Source organism: Crotalus tigris, unplaced genomic scaffold (assembly GCF_016545835.1).
Source record: "Crotalus tigris isolate CLP2741 ecotype Arizona unplaced genomic scaffold, ASM1654583v1 scf7180000018708.195815, whole genome shotgun sequence".
In the NCBI taxonomy this organism is placed as follows: Eukaryota; Metazoa; Chordata; class Lepidosauria; order Squamata; family Viperidae; genus Crotalus; species Crotalus tigris.
Genome location: NW_024097159.1, coordinates 19,160 through 46,474, shown reverse-complemented (window position 1 = coordinate 46,474; position 27,315 = coordinate 19,160). Strand labels below are relative to the sequence as shown.

General features: G+C 43.1%; 2 protein-coding genes across 3 annotated transcripts in view; one reads left to right on the top strand and one right to left on the bottom strand.

The window, feature by feature from the left end:
• Positions 1-192: 192 nt before the first annotated feature.
• LOC120313578 (coiled-coil domain-containing protein 83-like) lies at positions 193-9,165 on the top strand. 2 transcript variants are annotated; one of them, XM_039355635.1, is made up of 4 exons: positions 193-609; positions 2,946-3,007; positions 5,497-5,678; positions 8,784-9,165. In XM_039355635.1, the coding sequence occupies exons 1-4, from the start codon at positions 539-541 to the stop codon at positions 8,958-8,960; spliced, it is 492 nt and encodes a 163-aa protein (XP_039211569.1). In that variant the 5' UTR covers positions 193-538; the 3' UTR covers positions 8,961-9,165. The 2 variants fall into 2 exon arrangements, with proteins under 2 accessions (XP_039211569.1, XP_039211568.1); XM_039355634.1 differs by having other exon boundaries at positions 199-609; positions 5,494-5,678.
• Positions 9,166-11,487: 2,322 nt separating this feature from the next.
• LOC120313579 (phosphatidylinositol-binding clathrin assembly protein-like) overlaps positions 11,488-27,315 on the bottom strand; it is a 34,941-nt gene continuing 19,113 nt past the window's right edge. Inside the window, exons 9-11 of the mRNA XM_039355636.1 lie at positions 25,685-25,744; positions 24,405-24,509; positions 11,488-13,028 (exon numbers count right to left, since the gene is read on the bottom strand). Coding sequence (XP_039211570.1) covers positions 13,014-13,028; positions 24,405-24,509; positions 25,685-25,744 — 180 coding nt within the window. The 3' untranslated portion in view covers positions 11,488-13,013. The remainder of the gene's footprint in view (positions 13,029-24,404; positions 24,510-25,684; positions 25,745-27,315) is intronic.

Here is a 27,315-nt window from a genome sequence, read left to right as displayed (position 1 = left end):
GTTTATTAATCCTATATGTCCTGTCTTAGAGTTTGGGTGGGGTATGTAGATTTTAGGAGTCTTTGTCTTCCTAAGTTTCTAGCTGGGGGCTTCCAACCTTCCTGAATTTACATCTTTATTTCTACAGAGCTGGTTTCTGCTTGGGGAAGGGAGACCTGGGGTATTAAGAAAAACTGGGCATGCTTTTCTGCCTCTTCAAGATCCTTTGAGGAAATATATTTTCCTGCCCTTTTAATATTTCCTTCTCTGGGGGGCTGACTTCCCACATAGTGTCGGAGCATTCAGCCAAGAGTTCCAGTGATCTTCACTTGTTTTTCCTGGTTTCTTCATGCTTTTTCTACATTCAGCAAACAACTCCATCCTTGGAACAAAACATTCCCAGTGTGAACCGTCTCATTTTGGAGAAGGGAAAAACGAGGGAACGGCTTTGTTAAGTATCTGTGTAACTTGTTAGAACCTCAGAATTAGCTTTCCTATTTTATGGCAGGTTGAAGCTTATCGAAAAGAAGTGAACGGTTTAGAAGAGGCTGTCCATGAAATGGAGAAGGAAAATATCTACCTCATCAATAAACTGTTTGAGCGGAGATTGCAATTTCTTAAAGTACCCAGGTAAAAAAGGGCTCCAAGTATGATATAATTTTGGCTTGCTAAACCAGGTGGTTGACAGCAGTTGAATGCAATGAATTTTAGTGATTTGTTTATGAATTTTTGGTTCATTTTTTTCCCTTTTAGTGCAGCAGGCTGGACAAACCCAGTCCATTTAGCTGGGTGTGGGAAGGAAGAAACGTGACTGAAGTGTGTAAACAGGTTAAATGCGTTATCTGAACATAGCCAACAATAGTTGTATCTGTGAGCACAGCCATGCAATTTCAGCTTCTTCCTGCAAAAAATATTTCCTTTGCATTACAGCTAGTCCTCCACTTACGACCATAATTGAGCCCAACATTTCTGTTGATAAGTGAGACAGTTGATAAGTGAGTTTTGTTACATTTTATGACCTTTTTGCCACAGTTAAGTGGGGATCACATGACCCTTGGACACAGCAACCGTCATAAACATGAGTCAGTTGCCAAGCGGCTGAATTTTGATCACGTGACCACGAGGATGCTGCAATGGTGATACGTTGAAAAAACGGTCATAAGTCACTTTTTTCACTGCGGCTGTAATTTTGGTCACTAAATGAACTGTTGTAAGTTGAGGACTATCTGTGCTTGTTTTTTTTTTTTTAAAAAAAAATTCCATAAAACCCTTGTAAGATATGAGAAGAATGTTTAAAAATGCTCGCTTTTTGTGCAAGCAGGCATAAGCCAATAATTGGATAATTCTTTTTCTGGCTGTGGAACTCTCCACCTTTATTTTTTATTTTTTCCTTTCACCTCCACCGCACCCCAGTGATGAGAAAGGTGAGCCCAACATCTTTAGTTGTTTCCTGCCCTCTTTTTCCGAAGGTAACTTTTGAAAAAAAACTAAATGGATCTTGGAGAATCTCCAGATAATTTAAATCTAACTCACATAATCCCCAGTTGTCCTGACAAATTTTGGGATGTAAAGAAATATGTGGTTGTAAACCTCTGGAGAGTGCAGGTTTTTGCAATATAAAAAGGGAAATGTGAATGCTTTTTGTGCATTTGTGAATCCTTGAATTTGTGCTTTTTCTGAGCAGAATAAAGCTTTTGTAACTCTCCGCCTTGGTGTGCGTTTCATTGGGCATTGTACACCGCATACAAACCCAGCTTTGGGGACCACAGAATAGCACAACAAAAAAAAAACCACTCTTTTGCTATTATTAACTAACTGGAACTCAGGACAGGGATTGGATATTTGTCTGGAATGCAGTCTCCCTTGTGCAAAGCTACAGCTTCCTTACACAGAGACCCAGACCACAACTCTTTTGAATTCTTGATAGCAATAACAATAACCCTTAGATTTAGATACCGCTTCATAGTGCTTTGCAGCTCTCTCTAAGCCAGTGGTTCTCAACCTGTGGGTCGGGACCCCATTTGGGGTCGAACGACTATTTCACGGGGGTCGCCAAACAACGCAGTCCACCATTTCCCCCCCCCCTTTTCCTTAGCTGTGCTACTCCCTTTTATTCTATTGGCTTTTGAAAGCCAATAGTACAGACTCTCTTAAATAGAGCCTAATTCTATTGGCTTTCAAAAGCCAATAGGAATTGTCCAGGCTGTCTCTGCCCTGCTGAGCCCGCCAAAAGTCCCATTCTGCAAACGGTGCTGCACCAGTTGAGTAGTCCTCGACTTACGACCGGTTGAGTAGTCCTCAACTTACGACCAGTTGGGGGTCGCGGCATTAAAAAGGTTGAGAACCACTGCCCTAAGCGGTTTACAGAGTCAGATTATTGCCCCCAACAACCAGGGCCCTCGTTTTACCAACCTCAAAAGGATGAAAGGCTGAGTCAACCTGAGAATCGAGCTGCTGGCAGTCGGCAGAATTAGCCTGCAATACTCCATTCTGAGCCATCACAGCTCTGATACCTGTGTAATAAACTTACCATGCCTTATTTCCCACTCTAATCTGTGCTTTGGGGAGTAGATTCCTTTTTATCACCAATCAGGCAATTTGCAAAGAAGGGAAGCAAATGAATACATTCAATCTAGGGTTGTTATTATTATTATTTTGGCACTTTAGAGTCAGGTGTTTGGGGTTGTTGTTTTTTTTTTGATCTTGTGACTTCTGGAAGTAGTTCCTGCAGTTTCCTTGGCAAGGTTTTTTTTGAAAGTGGTTTGCCATTGCCTGCATCTTAGGGCTGAAAGAGAGGGACTGGCCCAAGGTCATCTAGCTGGTTTCATATCCTAAAGTGGAACTAGAACTCACTCTCTGAGTTTCTAGCCAGGTGCCTTCATCACAAACGCTCTCACCATTTTTTTCCAGTGGGTTACCATTATGTGTTTTGGTGCTATTTTTTTGCTGTGTTTTGCATTTTCCAGGAAGCTGTTTCTTACCCAAGGAGCTGGCTTGCAGTTTCCTGGAGAAAGCATGGATCAAGAAGGTAGTTACCTCTTTATGTTGTTGTTATTGGCATCAAATTGACCTGCCTATGTCTTGTAGCTATGAATTATTAAAGAAAGGCACTTGAAGTAGTAATGGTGAATTTGGGGAACAAAGCTGCCATCGTCTCCTAAACCGTGTTTTATTTATTTATACACTATATTTTTTATTGATATCCTGCCCGTATTATTTTTTATAAGTAACTCAAGACAGCAAATCCTCCTTTCTTCTCCTATTTTCCCCACAATAACAACCTTGTGAGGTGGGTTGGGCTGAGAGAGAGGGACGGGCTCAACGTCACCCAGCTGGCATTCATGCCTAAGACGAGACTAGAACTCACCACCTCCTGGGGATGGATCCAAATCCACCCAGCAGAATTTCATGCCTGAGGAGGGACTAGAACTCACCGTCTCTGGGAGATTGGCCCAAAGTCATCCAGCTGGTTTTCATGCATAAGGCAGGACTAGAATTCACGATCTCCTGATTTCTAGCCAGGTGCCTTAACCACTAGAGCGGCAGCTTCCAGACAATTACAGAATTCCCATTCTTGGCTTGCAATTAGGGTGGGGTTTCCCAGCGTGGTCAACATCAACCTGTTGTGTTTTTTATTAATATCATTCGTAGTATTATTAGTTAAAGTAGTATTTATTAAATTATTTTCATGTAATAAATGTTTGCCGAACAATCTGAAACTTCATGAACCTATGAGCTAGAGCAGGGGTAGGCAACCTTGGCTCTTTTATGACTCGTGGACTTCAACTCCCAGAATTCCTGAGCCAGCCATACTGAGGGGAAAGGGAGAGGTTTCCAAGCTGAGCCATACTGGCTCAGGAATTCTGGGAGTTGAAGTCCCCAAGTCATAAAGGGGCCATAGTTCCCCCATGCTGGCTCAGGAATTCTGGGAGTTGAAGTCCACGAGTCATAAAAGAGCCAAGGTTGCCTACCCCTGGTCTAGCGTTTGGGACCCCTGAGTTAGGGAGATGTGGGCAGAGGGCCATTCAAACCACATCTCATGTCCTATTATATTGTACCCTCCGTAAGGATTCACAAACTCATTTTGTAATTCCTTAGCTGACAAAATAGCCAGCAAATTCTGATCTCTTTTAACGTACAGCTGTTACTATTGGCTCAGTATAATACTGTTTCTTTGAACATATCTATATTGTCTGTAAAAATGAGGCAGTCTTTGGCTGCTCCTCAGTTATCTCATTGTTAACTGTAATAGAGTATGCTATTATGTTTTGGGTTGCTTTATTTTAACGTTTTAATTTTTAACTACAATAAAAGATTTATGGACCGAGATGCATTTTTTTACATGCACTCTCACTTTTGGCAACTTATGCACAAGACTGAATACTGTTCCTTCTTTTCCTGCTCACCATGGGGAGGATAAGAAATGTTTGCAATATCTAAAGGCCTGTCCTGATTACTAAACTTGCAAACATACCTCTTGCTCCCAGCTTCAGAATTGAAGGGGTATTGGGACATATGCAAAGAACTTGGCTCAATAGTAGTAACTGTGAGAAGGACCTTGACGTCCTAGTGCAGGCGTCCCCAAATCCCAGGCCACTACTGGGCCATGGCCTACTTGGACAGGGCCGTGCAAGAGGTGGGCCGGTGTGCGTGTGCGTGTGCATGGGCACACAACTCCACTTGCTCAAGCAGCACCCAAAGCTTTCTCTTCTGTCTTGCATGAGTGGAGCTGCACGTGCATGTGTGCGCGCCGGTATACCACGCGACCCAGTTCCCCTCTTCCCCCACCCACCCAACCAGGCCACCCAGCCATAAAGATCTTGGTGGACAGTCACTTAAATATGAGCCAACAGTATGCTGCAGCTGCCAAAAAAGCCAACACAGTGCTAGGCTGCATTAACAGAGGGATAGAATCAAGATCACGTGAAGTGTTAATACTATTTACAATGCCTTGGTAAGGCCACACTTGGAATACTGCATCCAGTTTTGGTCAACATGATGTAAAAAAGATGTTGAGACTCTAGAAAGCACAGAGAAGAGCAACAAAGATGATCAGGGGACTGGAGAATAAAACATATTGCTGGAATTGGGTATGTCTAATTTAATGAAGAGAAGGACAAAGGGTGACATGATAGCTGTCTAAGGGCTGCCACAAAGAAATGATGGTTAACTTATTCTCCAAAGCACCAGAAGGCAAAACAGGAAAAAATGGATGGAAACTAATCAAGGAGAGAAGCAACTAGAACTAAGGAGAAATTTCCTGACAGAACAATTATTGATTGGGACAGTTTGCCTTCAGAAGTTGTGGAACTTCACTGGAAACTTTTAAGAAGATATTAGACAGTCACTTGTCTGAAATGACATAGGTTCTCCTGCACAACCTGCACAGGTTGGACTAGAAGACCTCCAAGATCCCTTCCAGCTCTGTTGTTCCATGTTCTATGTCTTCTGTGATGAAATGGAAAGTTGAGCATGAAGAATAAAAACAAAAATAATTTATCATTTATTTTATAGCAGAGGAAGATGGGACGTCGGCAACGGAGCTAGTTATTTCTGTGGATCCACAGTCAAGCGAGGACAGGAGGGAATTGGAGAAGGAGAAGGAGTCGATGGATGACTTTGAGGTGGTTTATTTGCAGGGAATGTCAGCGAGTCAGTTTCTACCTCCTCTGCTGTATGAAGATCGAAATGATTTCAAGGTAAAGATTTATCTTCCTCCTCTAAGATTCAGCGGTGGTGGAACGGGAGAAGTAGATGGGTTGAGAATTATGTCAGTTGTCTATCCCTGTTGAATAGACTTGCCTCCAGAAGTTGTGAAAGCTCCAACACTGGAAGTTTTTAAAGAAAAGATTGGACAACCATTTGTCTGAAATGGCATAGGGCAGTGATGGTGAACCTTTTAGAGACCGAGTACCCACAAACTGGCCCCGCTCCTGCTCCATCCCCTGCCCCGCCCCTGCTCCACCCCCACCCCGTCCCTTGCCCTACCTGCCCGCAGGGCCACTCACCCCCTCCAGGGCCCGCCGCAGATCGCCCAGGCAACCCAGCAGCGCCAATGGCAGCCATGCCCTCTGCCTGTGCCCCACAGCATCAATTGTGCGTGATGGGGTGTGAGGCGGTCTTGTCCACGCTGCCTGGCTGCCATGTCCTTGGCTGCTCTGCTCCACGTGGGCCACAGTCAGGGGGCGATTCTCCTCCAGAGGGGCTGCTGGTGAGGAGGTTGTGGGGGGAGGCGAGACTGGAGCAACAGCATGTGTGCCCACAGAGAGGGCTCTGAGTGCCGCCTCTGGCACGCGTGCCATAGGTTCGCCACCACTGGCATAGGGTTTCTTGCCTGAGCAGAGGGTTGGACTAGAAGACCTCCAAGGTCCCTTCTAGCATTCTTTCATCCTGTTATTCTGGATGACATTGGATTAGGATTAATAAGAACTTCAGCCTGTATGTTGTTGGAGATGCAAGTCTAGTGACATTGACTCTTCATCCCAAGGCCTGAGGAACAGTGTTTTTCAACATTGGCCACTTTAAGATGGGTGGACTTCAACTCCCAGCATGAAGGATGACTGGGGGAATTCTGGGAGTTGAGGTCCACTCATCTTAAAGTGGCCAACTTTGAAAAACATTGCATTAGATCCATGCCTAGGATGTTGGCAAGGGGCAACTGCCCTCCAGGCCAGGGTAGATGGTCTTCTGTTCCCATAAAAAGCCTACAACTTAATTTTCTTACATACTGTAGAGCAGTGATGGCGAAGCTTTTAGAGACCAAGTGCCCAAACTGCAACCCAAAACCCACTTATTTATCACCGGGTGCCAGGTGGGCATGGCCCACTGGGTGGGTGTGGCTGTGGTGGTCATGGCAGACTGGGTGGGTGTGGCCAAGGTGGGCATGATCACCTCGATGTTGCTCATGGGGAGGGATGCCTATGGGGGCCGGGCAGGGTTGGGGGAGATCCAGAGGGTCTCTGGCAGGTGGGGCGGTGGGCAGGAGGCTCGTCCTGCTGGGTGAGGCAAGGCGAGGCAGGGCAGGGGTGCCATTGTCACAGGGCAAGGTGAGGCCGGGGTGACTGCTGCCTGACACCATCAGCCCCTGCACACAGAGACTAGGGAGCGCGTGGGTGCTGGGATGCATCCGGCCATGTGGGACCTCAGTGAGTTAGCTGGTTGAAGAGGGACGGTTGCCATCTCAGGGGCATGGAGCTTGTGCCCACAGAGAGGGCTCTGAGTGCCACTTCTGGCATGCGTGCCATAGGTTCGCCACCACTGCTGTAGAGTTTAAAACAAACAGCAAAAGAAATTACCCATCAGGAACACCTGTCTCTTATCTCCTCTTTTATTTTTCCAAGAATGCTTTTGAGGCAGGGCTCTTCAAATGTGGCCACTTTAAGACTTGTAGACTTCAACTCCCAGAATTCCTCAGCTGGCTGAGGAATTCTGGGCGTTGAAGTCCACAAGTCTTAAAGTGGCCATGTTTGAACAGCCCTGCTTTAAGGCAACTTAGCTTAATCAGGGCTGACTCAGCTTCATCCTGCATCCTTCCTGGAGTGTCTGATGACTTGCCATATGCAGGTAGTCCTCGACTTATGACCACAACTGAGCCCAAAATGTCTGTCGTCAAGTGAAACATTTGTGAAGTGAGTTTTGCCCCGTTTTACGACCTTTCCTGCCACAGTTGTTAACTGAATCACTGTAGTTGATTAAGTGAGTAACCCAGTGGTCAAGCGAATCTGGCTTCCCCATGGACTTTGCTCGTCAGGCAGTCGCAAAAGGGGATCACATGACCCCAGGACGCTGCAACCGTCATAAATATGAACCAGCTGCCAAGCGTCTGAATTTTGATCACGTGGTCGTGAGGATGCTGTAACGGTCCTAAGTGTGAAAAATGATCATAAGTCACATTTTTCAGTGCTGTTGTAACTTGGGTGACTAAATGAACGGTTGTAAGTCAAGAATGACCTGTATTTCCCCAATTCTTATTCAGCTTTCTAACCTGTGTGTAAGTTACTAATGACAGCTATTGTCTTTTTATAGAATACTTTATTATCCATATTATCTACATGCATGTGGCATATACATGTACAGTAGTGGCCAAAATTGTGGAAACCCTTTGGGAAAAGTGTACAGTAGAAATGCCACCTTTGGTTAAGTTTCTAATTTTTCTTCTAATTTCTTTATAACTGTAGCCTTGTTCACTTAATAATACTATTTTACATCGCTTTCTGGGTGACCAGTCAACTCTTTGCACCATTATTTTAATTTTATTACGTTTTACAAGCTCACTAAATGAAAGAACACAAAAAAAACCCCAACCAACTTGATAGCCATCACATAACACACTGACAAATGTCCTCCTCTCAGCTTCAATACATGACATCAATAACTGAATCCTACTGTGATCTGATTGGCTCATTGCCAAAACAAGATGACACCTGATTGGCTCTCTAAACACTCATACTCATGGGCTACAATCAGATGAAGGAAAGCTACCTGATATCAACCTAAGCAAGTTGTGCTTCCTTTTTCTGGTTATTTGGCTATAACTTTTCATAGAATACAGTACAGATAATTGAACAAACTGTGTTGCATTACATTCTTGATTAAATTATCTTTCCATTGATATATAATTTTATGGTACTGCTCCAAAAAAAAAAGTGGTGTTATTAGCCATCAAACCTCAAAAATACACTTTTCCCAAAAGTTTCCACAATTTTGGCCACTACTGTAAATATACAGGAGGGTTCCGGGGTAAATGGGAGTTATTAAACGTATTTACCACCAAATAATACCATCCTCTTTTGCTCTGAATCAAGGAATATAAGGAGCTGGGTCCTTTGGATGTGAAATTAATGTGCGCTGTGGGGCAGAAAATGCCAATTCATGAAGACATCAAAGAAATGCCCAGCAAAGCTCAGTTGGAAGAGAGGTACGACCCAAACAAAGCTGCGCAGCACATCACCTACCGTATGATCAAATCTGTATTTCCATAAAAGAGAGGAAGACAAACAGGAAGGTCCTTCCAGAGATTCGGTCTAAGATTCTCTTTTGGTGCTAAGGACCGTTAAAAATACTGGCTGTCAATCGCCAGTATTTTTGCAACCGATCTACAAATTAAACAGATTTGCTTTGGATGCACCGGGAAAGAACGCATGTTGCTTATTACGGAAATACATAAAAACTTGCTTGTTACGGAAATGAAGTGTATGAATTCTTTATGTCTGGTAGATGAAAACTTCCAATGAAGCTTTATCTTGGAGGGGGGGTCTGCACGAGGGGCACTTTTTTCCATCCTTCTTCCCCCCCCCCCAAAGTTATAGTTCCCAGCTTTCAAACGTTAAGAAAAGCCTGTCATTTTCTAGAAGTTGAAATAAAAGTTGTGTCCCACTTTGTAAGGAAGATGTGTTCCTACTTTTTGGTAGCTTTTGATGAGTGAATAACCAGTCCTAGCTATGCTTGGTATACCTATTTGCATAAATAAATATTCTCTGGAAAAGGCAAGTGGTATACGTTTAAATTTTTTTCTCATGGAAAATGATTTCCATCAGAAAAACAGGGAGAGACCAAACCTGATTTGATAGTCACAATGCTCAACAGAACCACTAGAAGTACGAAGTACTAAAACGACATTTTAAAGTTTCCCATTAAATGAACTCAACTCAGAATTTGCAACTCCCAAGTACAGATAATCTTCAACTTTCAACCATTCGTTTAGTGACCGTTTGAAGGGATAACAGCACTGAAAAAAGTGACTGTTTTCACACTTACAACCACTGTAGCCATCCCCGTGATCAAAACTCAGATGCTTGGCAACTGACTCATATTTATGACGGTCCCTGTTGTCATGTGATCACCTTTTGCAACCTTCTGACAAAGTCAAGGGTGGGCGAGTCAGATTCACGTCACAACCATGTTAGTAACTTAACAACTGCAGTGATTCACTTAAGAGCTGTGGCAAGAAAGGTCGTAAAATGGGGGAAGACTCACTTAACTGTCTCACTTAGCAACGGAAATGTTGGACTCAATTGTGGTCATAAGCTGAGGACTACTGGTATTTCTCTAGTTCAAAAATTCACATCCATTAATTTTATCAGAATAGACTTAACTAGAAGGACAGGGCAAAACATTTGCTTCAGTTTTATGTTGTTTGATGATCACACTCCATCCATGCCCACTCAGTAGGCTGCCCCCCCCTGGCCACACCCAGCCAGCCCCCCCCCAGGGTAACCGCAATGCTGATGTGGCCCTCAATGAAATTGAGTTTGACACCCCTGGTCTAGGGACTACATTCTGCTGTTTTGGCTAAGTTACTTAAATTTCTATATTTTGAGTGCTTTTCTTTTCTGCTACTAAAAACCATCTGCCTCCTGGTACAGGAAGATCATCCTTGCTAGACCCTGAGGATGTAAAGTAACTGTACCAACAGGCTTAATCCATAAAGAAAATTGCACTTTCTGTTGATACCTATGAAAAAGAACATAGGGAATGCAATTTGTGGAAGGGAGGAATAGGATATCTAACTGAATGTTTCTCCTAGATAAAAGATGCCCTGTTTTATGAAGATTAATGTTCCACAAACAGGACCAAGCCTAGAATTCTCCTAGAGATGCATTCTGAAGCAGAACATGCTACGTTCAGTTCCTACGTCCGTGAAAATTCAACAGGGAGAGAGTGGAGGGGGCAAAAAAAACCCTATGGGCACCCATACTTTCTGAACCAGAGTTTCCAGCATTCCTCACTGCCACACTGATTGTTTAGCTCAGTGTTTCTCAACCTTGACAATTTTAAGGCATGTGGACTTCAACTCCCAGAATTCCACAGCCAGCAATGCTGGCTGTGGAATTCTGAGAGTTGAAGTCCACATGCCTTAAAATTGTCAAGGTTGAGAAACACTGAACTTTAGCTCATCTATACCTGGAGCGGTTCCAGATTCCGTTTCTAAAAAAAAAAAAAAAAAAAAATAGATAGCAAAACCCCAAGAATTCCAAACTTAGTACAACTCAAACCAGTTCTTAAATTTACATTCTTTATTTAGACATGACGACTTGGGGATGTTGTAAAAGATTAGCTGTCTGTAAGTAGGAGTGTGGTGGCTCATACGGTTGGTTAGGGGGTTGACGACTGGCAGGCTTTGCGTTCAAGACCTGGTTGCTGCCATGCCGCAGGGTGAGCTCCTGTCACTCGCTCCAGCTCCTTCAACCCAGCCGTTCAATAGCAGGCGATCGCGGGTTTGGTTAGCAACTTGAGGACATGAAAGAAGCCCCCAACTGGGTGAACTCTGGGGAAGGATGATGTCAGCTACTGACCCTTTCACCACAGAAGTGCTTCCGTGCTTTGCAAGAGCTCAGGACTATTTATGAATTCCTCAGTCCAAATACCATAGTATTACCTGCAGCAGCTGTGACAATTTTTCTTCTCAATTATTGAATTTATACAATAGCTAAAGTTGCTATTTTTGCCCGGCAACCCTTCCAAAAATAAATTTCACCCCCTCACAGATTCATACCGCAACTCAAGAGGTTTGTGGAAGCTGCATTTTATTTGAAAATCCACCTTTTTTTTGCTAACATACATCTTAATGTTTTAAACAAAAATAGAATCTGCAGAGACAATGCAGCAAATATGCTTAATTCATGTACAGAATTGCTTTCATGCCCCAGACTATCCTCCTTAAGGCCCCAAATGCCACCTAAACTGACAGGATGTATTTACATATAGCACCGATCCACAGTGCCATTTTCAAACTCACCAAAGAACAAAAAGGGATTCCTATGTGCTGAGAATCCAGGGCGCCAGGAAGTCATCCCGAACGAGATGTGGTGGAGCTTCCCCTGGAGAACTTCATGGTGGGTTGTCCGTAGCAATGACACGACTTTCCTTCGGAGAGTTTTATTTCATTTCTTGGTACATGATTCAAACGCAGAAAAGAAGTCTCTCCCCCCCCCCGTAATACACCAGAACTGTCCGCAGTTGCTTGCTTGTTTTGTTTTTTCTTTTATACAGAGAAGGAAAGTCTTTGAAAGTGAAAGCAATTCCTCACATTCATTTGGAAAAGGCTGTTATGTCAAGTGTAAGATAAATGGCATGCCAAGCAAAAAGCAAGGAAAAGCTTTCTCAAAGCACCGAGGAGGACAGTGGTCGGAAAAACAACCATGCTCCCACCAGTCAGCTGTTTCCGCCCCCTTCCCCAAATCTTTAGCAGAACTTGCAACTCCGTCTGTCGATCACTCTAATTGCTGGGGGGCATTCAACAAGGGGCATTTTTTTCAGACCTTGGAACGTGCCCAATATTCTGCATGGCGCAGTGTGGATTGAGAATTGTCTGGAAATTGTTCTGGTGGATAAAAAAAAAATTAAAGGAAACAAACTCTAATGGGAGACCCACAGTATACATCGGCATTCATTTCTCCACAGAGGAGGCTTTGTGATACATTTGTTATTTAAACGGATAATCATAAATAAATACAAACAATAATACATAAAGGAATGTCTATGCAAACGGAATATATAATTCGGTGGGGTTGGGTTGTTTTTTTTTTCTCCTTTTTAAGTTAAACTTTTTGGCATGGAGCCTAACATTTGTGATGAATGGAGAGAGGAAGCTGCAGAATTACAGAGTTAGGATTCGATCCTCTAAAGAGAAGTCGCTGAAGTTAAGGAAATAAAATATGTCCAGCTCTTCGTTCCAAAGAGCAATTTCGAGAACGCTATTTAGCAGGATAGGCAACTTTTTTTATAGGTTACCCATCAAAGTTATAAAATAGGGGGTGGGAGTTACTAACATGTTAATTTACCATGGGAGCGGGGGGGGGGAAGTAGAAAAAAGATCCCACACCAAATTTGTGGCAATTCTTGGCTTTATACCACGCTGCAAGGTGCTGAGGTTGGCCGAGAGACCCACAACCGTTGTGGGCTTTGCATGATTTGAGTCATGTTCTACTGGAGAGCTGGAAAGACTTTCGTTTTGACTGAGCTGCGAAAAAGGGGGTTGGTCACTGAGCACGTGTCTTTTCTGGGACTTTCTCACTCCAATCCATCTGGCATGACTACATAAACTGGATCTGAGAAAATAAAATGAAATCAGGATTAGCTTGTTGATATCTGTAGCTTGGGGTTGAACTATAGGCTTCTTGTTGATTGTTTTCCGGTTGCAGACATTTCATTACCCAACTAGGTAACATCGTTAAGTGTCGCACTGATGTTACCCAGTTGCGTGATGAAACATCTGCAAGAAAGCAATGTCGGAGTGCACCAAAGAAGTCACAGGTCACCCTATCAATGTCAACACACAACTCTGTCTTAATTTCTTATCTCATCCCTTTGCTCCCCACATGTTTAATACCTAAAGGAAGCCTCCAAAGGATCTCTAATGCAGTCAACATCAGTCTACAACGAAAGGTAAATTATTGGGGGGAAAAAACCTGCCTTATGTTACACAAAGATACAATTCGTTTTCATTCAACAGAGATGGAGGATGTGGCATAGCCGTGACAGCTGTTTTATTTACGCCACCCTTCAGCCCAATGAGGAATTTATAATACAGGTGGCAACTCTGACAGATGCAGAAGATAGAGAAATGGAATCACAGGCACAATGGGGTGACTCCTCGCACGAACTAATCCAACAACGTGATTGGAAGGGCAAACAAAGAAACAACAACTATGTTCTTCTGGGAACCTAATAAGACTAGAAAGAGATTTAATACTTGGGAGAATGACATTAATACTTGAATCCAGCCATTTACAATCTTTGTGTAGATCTATTCGATATGTATTCAGGACACGCAACTGGAGAGATTCGGGTCTGTGGGACGTGGGGCTCACTTATTACACCTGGGAACACAGCAGAAAAAGCTCTCAAGATACCAGCTGCGGGATCGTATTAAGATGTTCCTCCACAGCCAACAGTACCTACAAACCTGTATATTTTATTACTGTCAACCAACATCACATTGTTTTCGGAGTTTTAGAGGCAACGCTAAATGCTGGAAGCTTCCTTTCATCACACCATTGGGACCCTTTGCTGAAGCCCCTGCTCGGCATCACACCAAACCCTCCAGACATGCAATTTTGGGGAGACCTCCCCAAGGTGAACAATATTTTGATGCGATCATGGTAAGGAGGGGGCCCTCCGTTACGACAAAGGGGTTGTTCCTAGGACGCAGCACCCAAGTGGCCAATGTCCCCCCCCGGCGCCCCAAAGGGAACATGCGATACCTAAATGGTCCTACAAGAAATCCTCTGCAAAGGGGTCCTTTCCTGAAGGTCTGTGTGGACTCTGAGTGGATGGACTGGAGGCGGCAGACAGCTGGGAGAGAAGATGGCGGAAAGGGAGAGAGAGGGAGGGAGGGAGAGAGAGAAAGAAGGCCTCAATGACGGAACCAGGAAGGCAGGAAATGTAATGATGGAAGAGGTAGTTAGGAGACAAGGTAGTTACAGCAGAGGTGAACTGGTTAGAACAGGGGTTCTCAACCTTGGCAACTTTAAGACTTGTGGACTTCAACTCCCAGAATTCTGGATAGCAAGGATACTATTTGCTCAAAAGTGGAAAGCAAAGCTGGCTGAGGAATTCTGGGAGTTGAAGTCCATAAGTCTTAAAGTTGCCAAGGTTGAGAACCCCTGGGTTAGAAAGAAAAAAAAAAGAATCATGGTGTGAAAAGTTCATTTCTGCTTCCATTGTAGGGTAGTAGAGGACATCAAAATAAAGATTCCCCTAGAATGGGCAACAGAAATGACTAGGCAAACCATTCAATACAAATCTGAGACATTACTATTAGGAATACTAGAGAAAAATGTAAATAAAGAGGACACATATTTAATTATCCATGTGGTTACAGCAGCAAGGATACTATTTGCTCAAAAGTGGAAGTACCGAGTGGGGAAGCACCAATAAAGAAAATTATGTATTGCGCAGAACTAGGTAAGATAACTAAAAGATTAAAAAAATCAGGAAGAAACAGAATTTTATCGAATATGGAATAAATTTTATAGATGGAGGGGGAAAAAATGGAGGTCACAGTAAAGAGATAAGTTGAGACAGAGACCAGAAATGTATAGTTGTTTATAGATATATTATATGTAATTAATGTACAATATGGACTGAGATGTCAAAGACGATTTACCATGTTCAATGTTTTTAATCCTTTTTTTCCCTCTGTGCTTAATAAAAACTTTAATTAAAAAAAAAATAAAGATTCCCCTAGAAACAGGGAATGCAGTATTTGGATGTGGCTAGCAGAAAATGTTGGCATCTCAACCAGTTAAAGGTGGCCCTCAACTTAACAACCATTCGTTGGACTACACTGGACTACTGCAACACGCTCTACATGGGGCTACCCTTGAAAAATATTTGGAGACTACAGTTGGTCCAGAATGCAGTCGCGCGAGTGATAGTGGGTGCTCCTCGGTACACCCACGTTACACCTATCCTCCGCGAGCTGCACTGGTTGCCTATTGGTCTCCGGGTCCAATTCAAGGTGTTGGTTATTACCTTTAAAGCCCTATATGGCTCAGGGCCAGGCTATTTGCGAGACCGCCTACTACCTCATAGTTCCCTTCATCTGGTTAGATCCCATAGGCTGGGCCTCCTTCAGGTCCCGTCGGCCAAGCAGTGCCATTTGGCGGGGCTGCGGGGGAGGGCTTTCTCTGTAATGGCGCCTATGTCTTGGAACCAGCTCCCCCCGGAGATTAGGACCGTTCCCACTCTGTTGGTTTTCCATAAGCTGCTTAAGACCTGGCTTTTCCGGCAGGCCTGTGGTTTATAAAATCTGACCCCTGGATGACTGTTCTTGTACTGTTTGTTTTGTTATGTTTTATGTGTTTTTATTGTTAGCCGCCCAGAGTCCTCCGGGAGTGGGGCGGCTCATAAATTTTAAAAATAAATAAATAAATACATTCGTTTAGTGCAGTGGTTCTCAACCTGTGGGTCGGGACCCCATTTGGGGTTGAACGACCATTTCATGGGGGTCGCCAAACAACACAGTCCGCCATTTTTTTCCCCTTTTCCTTAGCTGTGCTACTCCCTTTTATTCTATTGGCTTTTGAAAGCCAATAGAATAGACTCTCTTGAATAGCATCTAATTCTATTGGCTTTCAAAAGCCAATAGGAATTGTCCAGGCTGTCTCTGCCCTGCTGAGCCCGCCAAAAGTCCCATTCTGCAAACGGTGCTGCACCAGTTGAGTAGTCCTCGACTTACGACCGGTTGAGTAGACCTCGACTTATGACCGGTTGGGGGTCGCGGCATTAAAAAGGTTGAGAACCACTGGTTTAGTGAACTAAGTTACAATGACATTGAAAAAAAGAGAGCTTAGGCCTGGTTTTCTCATTAACGACTGTTGCAGTTTCCCCATGGTCATGTGATCAAGACTCAGATGCTTGGCAACTGGCGTGTCTTTAGGACAGTTGCACTGTCGGGGTGTGTGTGTGTGTGTCATGTGATCACCATTGCCGACCTTCTGAGAAACAAACACAACGGGGAGGCCAGCGATTCACTGAAACAACTGCGTTATTAAAGCTGCGGTGATTCCCTTAACGACGGTGGCAGGAAAGGTGGTAAAGTGGGGAGAAAACTCATTTAACAACTGTCTTGCTTAGCAAAATTGTGGTCATAAGTCGAGGACAACCGGTAGTGGCCTGGCTAATTATCTCCACAAGGCCAAAACCAGAGATTCGCTTTCTAATTATCTCCACAAGGCCAAAACCAGAGATTCGCTTTCTAATTATCTCCACAAGGCCAAAACCAGAGATTCGCTTTCTAATTATCTCCACAAGGCCAAAACCAGAGATTCGCTTTCTAATTATCTCCACAAGGCCAAAACCAGAGATTCGCTTTCTAATTATCTCCACAAGGCCAAAACCAGAGATTCGCTTTCTAATTATCTCCACAAGGCCAAAACCAGAGATTCGCTTTCTAATTATCTCCACAAGGCCAAAACCAGAGATTCGCTTTCTAATTATCTCCACAAGGCCAAAACCAGAGATTCACTTTTTGTCTTTCAGCATTTGCCTAATGTGGTGTTAGATTTCAAAACGGCCTCAGGCATTAAAGACCTCAACCTTTCCTTATATATAGAACAGTGGTTCCCAACCTTTCTAATGCCGTGACCCCATAATACAGTTCCCCATGTTGTGGTGACCCCCAAGTGGGTGTGGCCACCAATAAGAGGGAGTAGGACAGCTAGGGAAAAGGGAACAAAATGGCGGACAGCGTGGTTTGGCGACCCCCGTGAAATGGTCGTTCGACCCCAAATGGGGTCCCGACCCACAGGTTGAGAACCCCTGGTATAGAAGGACAATGTACTTGTAGAGCAGACATCAGCAATAAGAGGGGTGATACCAGCCTGGCTACAGATGGGTTATCTACTGTGTTCCAGAGTAAATACACCAAAAATGGATATTACGAATGCAATGGAATTGGTAACAGTAACAATAATAGAGTTGGAAGAGACTTTTGAGGTCTTCTAGTCCAACCCCCTGCTCAGGCAGGAAACCCTACACCATTTCATACAAATGGCTGTCCAGTCTCTTCTTAAAAACTTCCAGTGTTGGAGCATTCACTGCTTCTGGAGGCAAGTCGTTCCACTGGTTAATTGTTCTCACTGTCAGAAAATTTCTTCTTAGTTCTAGGTTGCTTCTCTGTTTGGTTAGTTTCCTTCTGTTGCTTCTTGTCCTGCCTTCAGGCGCTTTGGAGAATAGCTTGACTCCCTCTTCTTTGTAGCAGCCCCTGAGATATTAGAACTCTGCTCTCATGTCATGCCTCGTCCTTCTCTTCATTAAACAATTAATGAATTAACAATAAACCATTGCTTATTTTGGTCTCGTCCCCTCAAGTGGCTATCTGCACCAACTTCTTTTCACTATGCCAGCTCTGCTTTTTTGATTTTATATTGAGAATTCTTCACGCCCAATGGGTAACATCCTCTACTTAAATTACAGGCAGAGACAGAATATCAACAAAAGGCCTCTACAATCACTTGCTGCCTTTCACCGTAGTAGCTGAAACTATTTGACCTACATATGTGTTTGTACAGGGAAAGGAGAATAATAAAAAAAAAAAGAGGACAGATATAAAATTCTGGAAGAAGGATATTTAAAAAAAAATGGAGCAAGAATTACAGCAAACTGGCAGAGTGCCTTCTTCTCATTTGGATGGTTTCCAGGCTTAGCATTTGGCAAGTCACATTAAAAGGAACAAATCTGCCCGAGAGATCTGTAGCCAGAATCGGCCAGGGTGGACAACATTTTCATGGCCAAAATATATACAACACAGGGTTCCTTCTGGGAATCAAAGACTGCAAGCTGGGTAGAGCTACATTACAGGGAGTCCTCGAGTTATGACTGCAATGGACCCTGCCCATTATAATGGTATGACCTTGTGATCATAAATCAGGTTACCCATGTGACCTAGCTACAGAAATAGCACTTAGACTTATATACCACTTCACGGTGCTTTACAGCTCTCTCTAAGCGGTTTATAGAGTCAGCATATTTGCCCCCAACAATCTGGGTCCTCAGGTTATCAGCCTCGGAAAGATGGAAGGCTGAGTCAACCTTGAGCTGGTCAGGATTGAACTGCTGGCAGTCAGCAGAGTTAACCTGCAATATTGCATTCTAACCACTGCGCCACAACCACTGCGCCACCACGACCCTTTCTGGTGGTGGTGGTGAAGCAAATGCTGGTTTTTGACAAAAGTGTCATAAAATGCAGTCACGTGACTACAGATTGTTACCAAATGCTCATGAATGTCGACTGGCTGCCCAGTGCTCAAAGGTCATGTGACCGTGGAGGGTGGAAGCATCAGAACTTTGAATTTGGGTCATAAGCATCGACACCCCCGCCCGGGAGGTCCATTTTTAACTTCAAATGGTCACTAAGCAACCGGTTGAGGTCTACCTGCATCGCTTGTGATATGCTTGTTTTAGGTTTACATCACAGTTTTCATCAGTTCTGAATAATCTTTATTAAAAAGAGTTCAAAGGCTACAAAAAGGGAGATTAAGGAATATATACAGCCCAGAGGACAAAACTCTTTATCCAAGAGTAGGCAATACTGGCTAACAGATAGGCAATCCTATTGGTTTTACTGCAATTTTTGAACCTTAAGACAATTAGATTAAAATTGAGACCCTTTGTTTCCAGATTTGGCACTTTTACATGCCCAAGCCTACGTACTGCTTACTCAGATATGTTCTGAGAGACAGTTTCAAGATTAATCTACTACAAACGACACAACTGGAGACTATTCCAACTGGGGCTGGACTGGAAGACCTCCTAAGGCAGTGTTTCTCAACCTTGACCATTTTAAGGCATGTGGACTTCAACTCCCAGAATTCCACAGCCAGCATTGCTGGCTGTGGAATTCTGGGAGTTGAAGTCCACATGCCTTAAAATGGTCAAGGTTGAGAAACACTGTCCTAAGGTCTCTTCCAAGCTTGTTATTCTATATTATTCTATATTCTAAGACACCTCTGTATTTCTCAGATTAACATGTTATTAGAGTAACTGCACAAGTTAGGGGAAGGAAAGGGAGTTTTGTTGCTGTTCTGGGGCCTTTTAAAGACAATTCCCCTTATGTTTATAGTCTGTTCAAAACTATAAGCAAATATTATCAATATGCCAAAGTGGTTCTCTGCTCCATGTCAACTGTCAAGACATAATTTGCTTTCTGCTAGAAATAGACTAGTTATGTTTAGAATATCATCTACAAGTGGGTCCAAGATATTTAAAGCCTGGCTAATTCTTCCTACCCATGGCAACTGTCTTCCAAACAGCAGTCCCATATTGGCATTTGTTTAAAGTAAACATTTTAGTCATACGTATACATAATAGCTCAGTAACACTGAATGTGGGAAGGTGGAACACAATTCTATTAAAAGCACTCAAATTCCCCCCAATACCTAAAAATATCACTCTGATCCAAGCTTTCCCATGGGACTTTAATTCCTTCCACGCTCTGGTTCCAGCACAGGATATCAACTTCATCAGGAGAGTTAAACAAAATTAAATGCATCTGCTCCTTTGCCTTTAATAGCATTAATGCTTGTATGAGGTTTCTTTCATCTAGGCTTCTCCCCTGGATGAGGAAAGGGCTTAAAGGAAAAGAAAACACATCAACGCACCCCAACCTGGTTTACGTCAGCCATGAAAACCTGGCTTTGACCCAAGCCCTAGGCCAGTGATGGCGGACCTTTTAGAGACCGAGTGCCCAAACTGCAACCCAAAACCCACTTATGCATCGTCGAGTGCTGGGTGGGCGTGGCCCATTGGGTGGGCGCGGCTGCGGTGGTAATGGCAGACTGGGTGGGACTAAAAAGTTCAATCAATCAATTCCAACTTTGCAAGATCTTTTTTTTTCCCTGTGAGAAGTTGAAATTGACTGATTGAACCTTTTTTTTTTTTTCTGCACATGGCAGCGGAGGCCTAAAGCGAAAAAGTTTTATAAAACCCAGCTGAAGGCCTAGGACTGGGGCGATGGCGCACGTGCCCACAGAGAGGGTTCTGAGTGCCGCCTCTGGCACCCGTGCCATAGGTTCGCCATCACTGCCCTAGGCTAGGAAATGCAGCAGACCCATTTGGGCGAAAATGTAGTGTTAAAGATAACGATTTTATTATTGTCTGGGGCAGTGGTTCTCAACCTGTGGGTCGGGACACCATTTGGGGTCGAACAACCATTTCACGGGAGTCGCCAAACAACGCAGTCCGCCATTTTTTTCCTCTTTTCTTTAGCTGTGCTACTCCCTTTTATTCTATTGGCTTTTGAAAGCCAATAGAACAGACTCTCTTGAATAGAGTCTAATTCTATTGGCTTTCAAAAGCCAATAGGAATTGTCCAGGCTGTCTCTGCCCTGCTGAGCCCGCCAAAAGTCCCATTCTGCAAACGGTGCTGCACCAGTTGAGTAGTCCTCGACTTACAACCGGTCGAGTAGTCCTCAACTTACGACCGGTTGAGGGTCGCGACATTAAAAAGGTTGAGAACCACTGGTCTGGAGCAACCTTGGACATTTCCAGGCATGTGGACTTCAGCCTCCAGTACTATCATCATTGGTCCTGCTGGCTTTGGAATTCTGGGAATTGAAGTCCACTCTCCTTGAGAATCCTGATCTGGAGGGTTATTGCTTTTTTCTCTGGTTTATGATGTTTCTGACGGTTTTTAATATTCTATACCCAGCTAGAGTCTTTAGGGAGTTGCGTCGCCTTAGAAGTTTGATAAATGAATAAACAAGCTTATATTATCCAAAATTACTTGCTTAGAGTTCGGTAATTAATACAATTTCCTTGTGCGTTCAGTCTATTTGTCACATGCTCTGCTCCATTCCTCTCCTCTCCTCTTCCTAATATAAATTTCCTTAGCCTGAACAGAAAGGGTGAACCTTTTGCTGTTAGGAAGCCATAAGTAATTCACAAATGGCTCTTGCTGTGAGAGCTGATGTTGGAGACATCTGGCAGCAAAGGGACTGAGAGAAGACAAGGCCTTTATCAAAACACAATGCAGGTGTTTTCCACCTGCAAGACCAGGAAACAAGTGGCAAGAAGGTTGTTACCGTGCTGGGTCAAAAGACTCATTAAAACAGGGGCCTTCAAACTTGGCCCTTTTAGGACTTGTGCCTGGCTGAGGAATTCTGGGAGTTGAAGTGCACAAGTCATAAAAGGGCCAAGTTTGAAGACCCTTGCATTAAAACAGTGGTTCTCAACCTGTGGGTCGGGACCCCATTTGGGGTCGAACGACCATTTCACGGGGGTTGCCAAACAACACAGTCCGCCCTTTTTCTCCCCTTTTCCTTAGCTGTGCTACTCCCTTTTATTTTATTGGCTTTTGAAAGCCAATAGAATCGACTCTCTTGAATAGAGTCTAATTCTATTGGCTTTCAAAAGCCAATAGGAATTGTCCAGGCTGTCTCTGCCCTGCTGAACCTGCCAAAAGTCCCATTCTGCAAATGGTGCTGCACCAGTTGAGTAGTCCTCGACTTATGACTGGTTGAGTAGTCCTTGACTTACAACCGGTTGGGGGTCGCAGCATTAAAAAGGTTGAGAATCACTGCATTAGAAGTTAAACCTTGGGGATGTTTTAAATAGAGGATAGGAAGGCCTAATTTTGCTGTATCTGAGTGTCCTTATTATAAGAGCTTCTTAGATTAAAACATCTAAGTTTTGACTTTTCTGCTCTTGGCCCCTGAGCCATGGTTGAGATATTTTCTGTTATGCTCTAGATGAAGCCGTGATAGTGGCAGTTACTAAACCTGGTCACATTTACATCCTCTTACAAGTGCCCTTAAATGCAAAAACTTGTTTGTAGATCAGGACCACACAGGATAGGAACTGTACTACTTTATTCCTGGAGAGAAGCAGGTGGATATGGAAGAGAACAGAATGAGGAAACTATGTGGAGGTTTAATGAAGGAAGAGAGAGAGACATGCCATGAAGATCCCCTTTCAGTTCCATGGCAAATGATGAAATTCCAGACTCATTCACTCCAGTTGCTCTGCTCTGGGTTAATACATTTAGTTCACGTAACATAGAAAGTTCACCCATGCATGCAACTTAACTAACAAAAGACCTGCCAACACCGATGGGTGATCCAAAAGGAACAACTCCTTCAAAACTCTAAGGCAGTGTTTCCCAAACTTGACAATTTTAAGGCATGTGGACTTCAACTCCCAGAATTCCACAGCCAGCGTTGCTGGCTGTGGAATTCTGGGAGTTGAAGTCCTCATGCCTTAAAATTGTCAAGTTTGGGAAACACTGCTCTAAGGGAAGCCCAGTAGAGGCGACACCCAGCCAGCAAATAGGCCTTCACAACAAGCCTTTGTTCCCTCACCAACAAACTCTAATAAATCTGACATCGCTGAAGCCAAACCAAGAGCAATGAGGAACCACAAATGGTTTAATTCCAGGGCAAACCGAGAGAATGCTTCCACTAAGGGTGTGCTTCTAATAACAACAACTGATTTCCTTATTCTTAAGTACACAGCCAGGTTCAATCCAAGCATTTAGAAAGGGCGCAGGTTACGAATTCTTCCATTGCCGTGCCATTCAGGAGTACAGGAGAGCTCATGTTTGAACTCTCCAAGATATCTGTGAAAATGCTGCTGGCATCAAATCTTTTTTTTCTTTTTTTGGGATAGTCTAAGGACAATTTTGGTTTGATAGTATAAAGCAGGGGTATCCAATCTTGGCAACTTGAAGACCTGTGGACCAACTCCGACCTGCAGACTTCAGCATTGCTGGCTGGGGAATTCTGGACGTTGAAGTCCACAAGGCTTGACGTTCCCAAGGTTGGACAACCCTGCTGGAAAGGTCTACAGTAGGGGTCTTCAAACCTGGCACTTTTAAAGACTTGTGGACTTCAACTCCCAGAATTCCTCAGCCATCATGGCTGGTTGAAGAATTCTGGGAGTTGAAGTCCACAGGTCTTAAAGTTGCTAAGTTTGTAGGCCCCTGCTCTACAGTATCTACTTCCTTTTGAAGATCTAAATCAGGGGTGTCAAACTGCCGGCCCACGGGCCGGATGCGTCATCCGGAAGCCGCGCGCCACCCCATTGCCGGCAATGGCAAAACCGTCTCGATACGTTGCGTCACGTCAAGAGTTTTGACATGTCTAATCTAAATAGACACAAGCCCTCCCAATGGGCATCAGGATCTCTTATCTTATCATTTCAGGTTTCAGCACCTTCCACGTGTTTTACAAAAGCTTAAGGAAGCAAGTTTGTGAACACAGAGACACCACAGAATTAAGTACCATCTTGATTTAAGAACGCCTCCAAGGGGAAGTTTTTCACATTCTCACATAAGGGAGGAATAAAAATGGAACGTTCCCTTTTTTTTATAAATAAGAAACCCCACGTGTGCAATGACATCAGTACAATGAGAGGACACTGTAGACATCCAAACCAGGTTAATACTTTAAGCCTCAGAAGTACAAACCTTGTACTTCATCTGGATAGTGAGACCCATTTTTTTGTAACTTTCCTTTTAATACATCCCCTAGAAATATATATTATTTGTTCATTTTAATAACTCCACTGGCGTCTCCTTGGCTTTAGCTTCTCTGACAGAAGAAAAATACTATTGTTCTTTATGAATTCATTTAGGAATTAATGGGCTCTGTTTTGTGCAGTTATTCTTTCTTTCTTGTGCCAGGTTCACTGTAAGCTCCCCAATCATTTGATTGTCATCTCAGAACTTGCGTCAGTGGGACCTCTTTTGAACAATTCTCATCCCAGATCTCTGGAGTCTTCTGGTGTATAATAAGCTTTCTTGAGACCCATTTGGACTATTCCATCTGGCTCAGAATGAAAGCCATCTTAGATGCGAAACTAACACTTGAACCAGATACGTCTGCATGCCACGAACGATTAAAAATATTCAACTGATTTCATCCTTCTCCACAGAGGTTTCTTCCTTGTGCTTTCAGGGCTGCAGAGTGCAAATTAAAACCTACCTGCGCTCCTGATATAGGACCAAAAGGATTTGGAGGTCTCATGACAGGTTGGCTGTATATTAAAGTTGGCTGCGTCATTACTGGCACTCCTCCCATTGGGGATGGCTAAGAATGCAGAACAGCACAGAATTAATGTTATGAAATAAAATAAAATGATGACATGCCCACCAAGAGTATGCTTTGAACCATCGTCTTCTGTTAACAAGACAGTAGAATATTTATGATATAGCAGGATGGCTTAGTCCAGGGGTCTTCAAACTTGGCCCTTTTATGACTTGTGGACTTCAACTCCCAGAATTCCTCAGCCAGGCATGCTGGCTGAGGAATTCTGGGAGTTGAAGTCCACAAGTCATAAAAGGGCCAAGTTTGAAGACCCCTGCTGTACATGCTCATAGACAGGAGTCTCTCCAAGACTTGTGGACTTCAACTCCCAGCATGGCTGGCTGAGGAATTCTGGGAATTGAAGTCCACAAGTCATAAAAGGACCAAGTTTGAAGACCTCTGGCTTAGTCATTAGAGCTACCACAAAGAAGTCACTGGAAACTGTCATTTTTGTTGGCGGGGATTTTTCCCTACATAACTTTTCTGTCCTTTTAGGCAGAGATCTCCAAACTTGGCCACTTTTGAGACGTGTGGGCTTCAACTCCCCAAATTCCCATGCTGGCTAGAGAATTCTGGGAGATGAAGTCCACGAGTCTTAAAGTTGCCAAGTTTGGAGACCCCTGCTTTTAGGAATGGCCAACAAGAATCTGCTTTGTGTTTCCAAAAAGTAAGAGGCCAAAAAAAAAAAAAAAAAGCTCCAGAGGATACATACAAAAATGTTTTTGCCATGTTTGTCGTAGCATCATTTTAAGGTATTCTTATTCAGAAAGCACTTTTTTCATTTCAGTTGTAATAACTGAGCCTGGTTGTTAATGTTTCTAACATCACTCATCTGTTTCAAGTTAAATCTAATTTTAGCTATACATTTGTACAAATTCTGGAGTACATCTGGAAGGTATTAGAAGACTGAAAGCAAAAGAGTCTATTATTTCTTCAACTGGACTCCCACTTTTCCATCAAAATGTGCTCAAAGTAGTTTACTATGAGTGATTTTCCTAGCAAACTGAGATCACAAACCAGGAAAAAACCAGAAGTGAAACAGAGCCATTGGGTATGTGGCATCTTATCACAGAACAGTCTTCTCCCATAAACACACAAACAAGCACAATGAATATATTGGGAGGGGATGCCTACAAATTAATGCTCCTCAAAGGACTTAAAATACAAACTTTACTGACCATTCCGTATCCCATTATTCCTGTTGGCGTTGTAGCAGGATAGGCCATGACAGGCGGTGCCTAATGGGAAAAGCATACCATTAATTTGCTCTTTTTTAGCCTTGTGTTTTATAGGTTTTAACGTTTTTTTTAAATAACAATAATTGTTCTGTGTAGCTTAAGAGTATACATCCAGAATCCCTTGTTTGTGAGATAGGCAGCAACATAAACCACGTAAACGTGATGAACAAATGGATAAATAAATAAATCCCCAAAGAAGAAACAATTCTTTTGTACCTTGACAAAAGACACAAGTTGATTTTATGCTGGTTTTTATTGTTAACTGGGGCTCTAATATTTTTGAAGGGAGATCGCTCTCCCCAAAGTCTCTTAACTGGGATGAGATAAAAGAATTGTTAATTAACATAATTAATGAACTGTTTATCTGACAATACTCCTGTATGACCTCCATTACCAGCTGAATCCCAACTGGCAACTCCATAATTTATTAGAATAATCAATTACTGATTAAAACAAGCAGTTTGGGACTGCTGTTCTTTTTAAGCTCCAAAGCACAGTTGGCAGATACATGAGATCACAGGTTAGTGCTGGTCCAGGTCAATATGGGAATCTCCACAGAGCTGGCAATTCCAACTTATTACCTTAAATGATTAAATTTTAGGTAGGAAGTTTACCAAACATTAACAATTGCTCAATGAATCCCTGAAACTGCAGGAAAATGAACCCCGAATTTGATGGACTTTAGATAATTATTAGATGACTTATCAGGAACGTGCCAGGTATTTGCATAAAGTTCAACAACTTTATGCCAGCAAACATGTATTTTGAGTTTTTCCCTCCATGTCACTGCCAGTTAACATTGACAAAGTGTTTTGCAAGAGGTATGCCTTTACATTTTTTTAGCATTTTAACCTACATAGCTTAGGCATGAATATCCTTAATTTTATATTAATTTTGAGACATGTGCTGCAGTTTATGTGCTATCTGCCTCTTGATGTCATCTGCTGTCATATTTAACTGACGTTCAGGAATATTGTGAATTCCCTTCCTCCTTCATGGTTCTTTTAAACCAGTGGTTCTCAATCTTTTTAATGCCGTGACCCTCAACTGGTCGTAAGTCGAGGACTACTCAACTGGTGCAGCACCGTTTCCAGAATGGGACTTTTGGCGGGCTCAGCACGGCAGAGACAGCCTGGACAATTCCTATTGGCTTTTGAAAGCCAATAGAATTAGACTCTATTCAAGAGAGACTATTCTATTGGCTTTCAAAAGACAATAGAATAAAAGGGAGTAGCACAGCTAAGGAAAAAGGGGAAAAAATGGCGGACTGCGTTGTTTGGTGACGCCCGTGAAATGGTCGTTCGACCCCAAATGGGGTCCCGACCCACAGGTTGAGAACCACTGCGCTAGAGTCATTTTGCTATGCAAAGTTTTCTGAATTTAAAGGAGGCATAGAGGTGCGTGTTATACCCATAATTTTATAAGAAATTCAACTGTCTGAAAAAGATTTTCCAACAAGATAAAAGTGAATGAAGGAAAACCTACAGTTTTTCCTATGGATTATACTAGATAGATAGATAGATAGATAGATAGATAGATAGATAGATAGATAGATAGATAGATAGATAGAT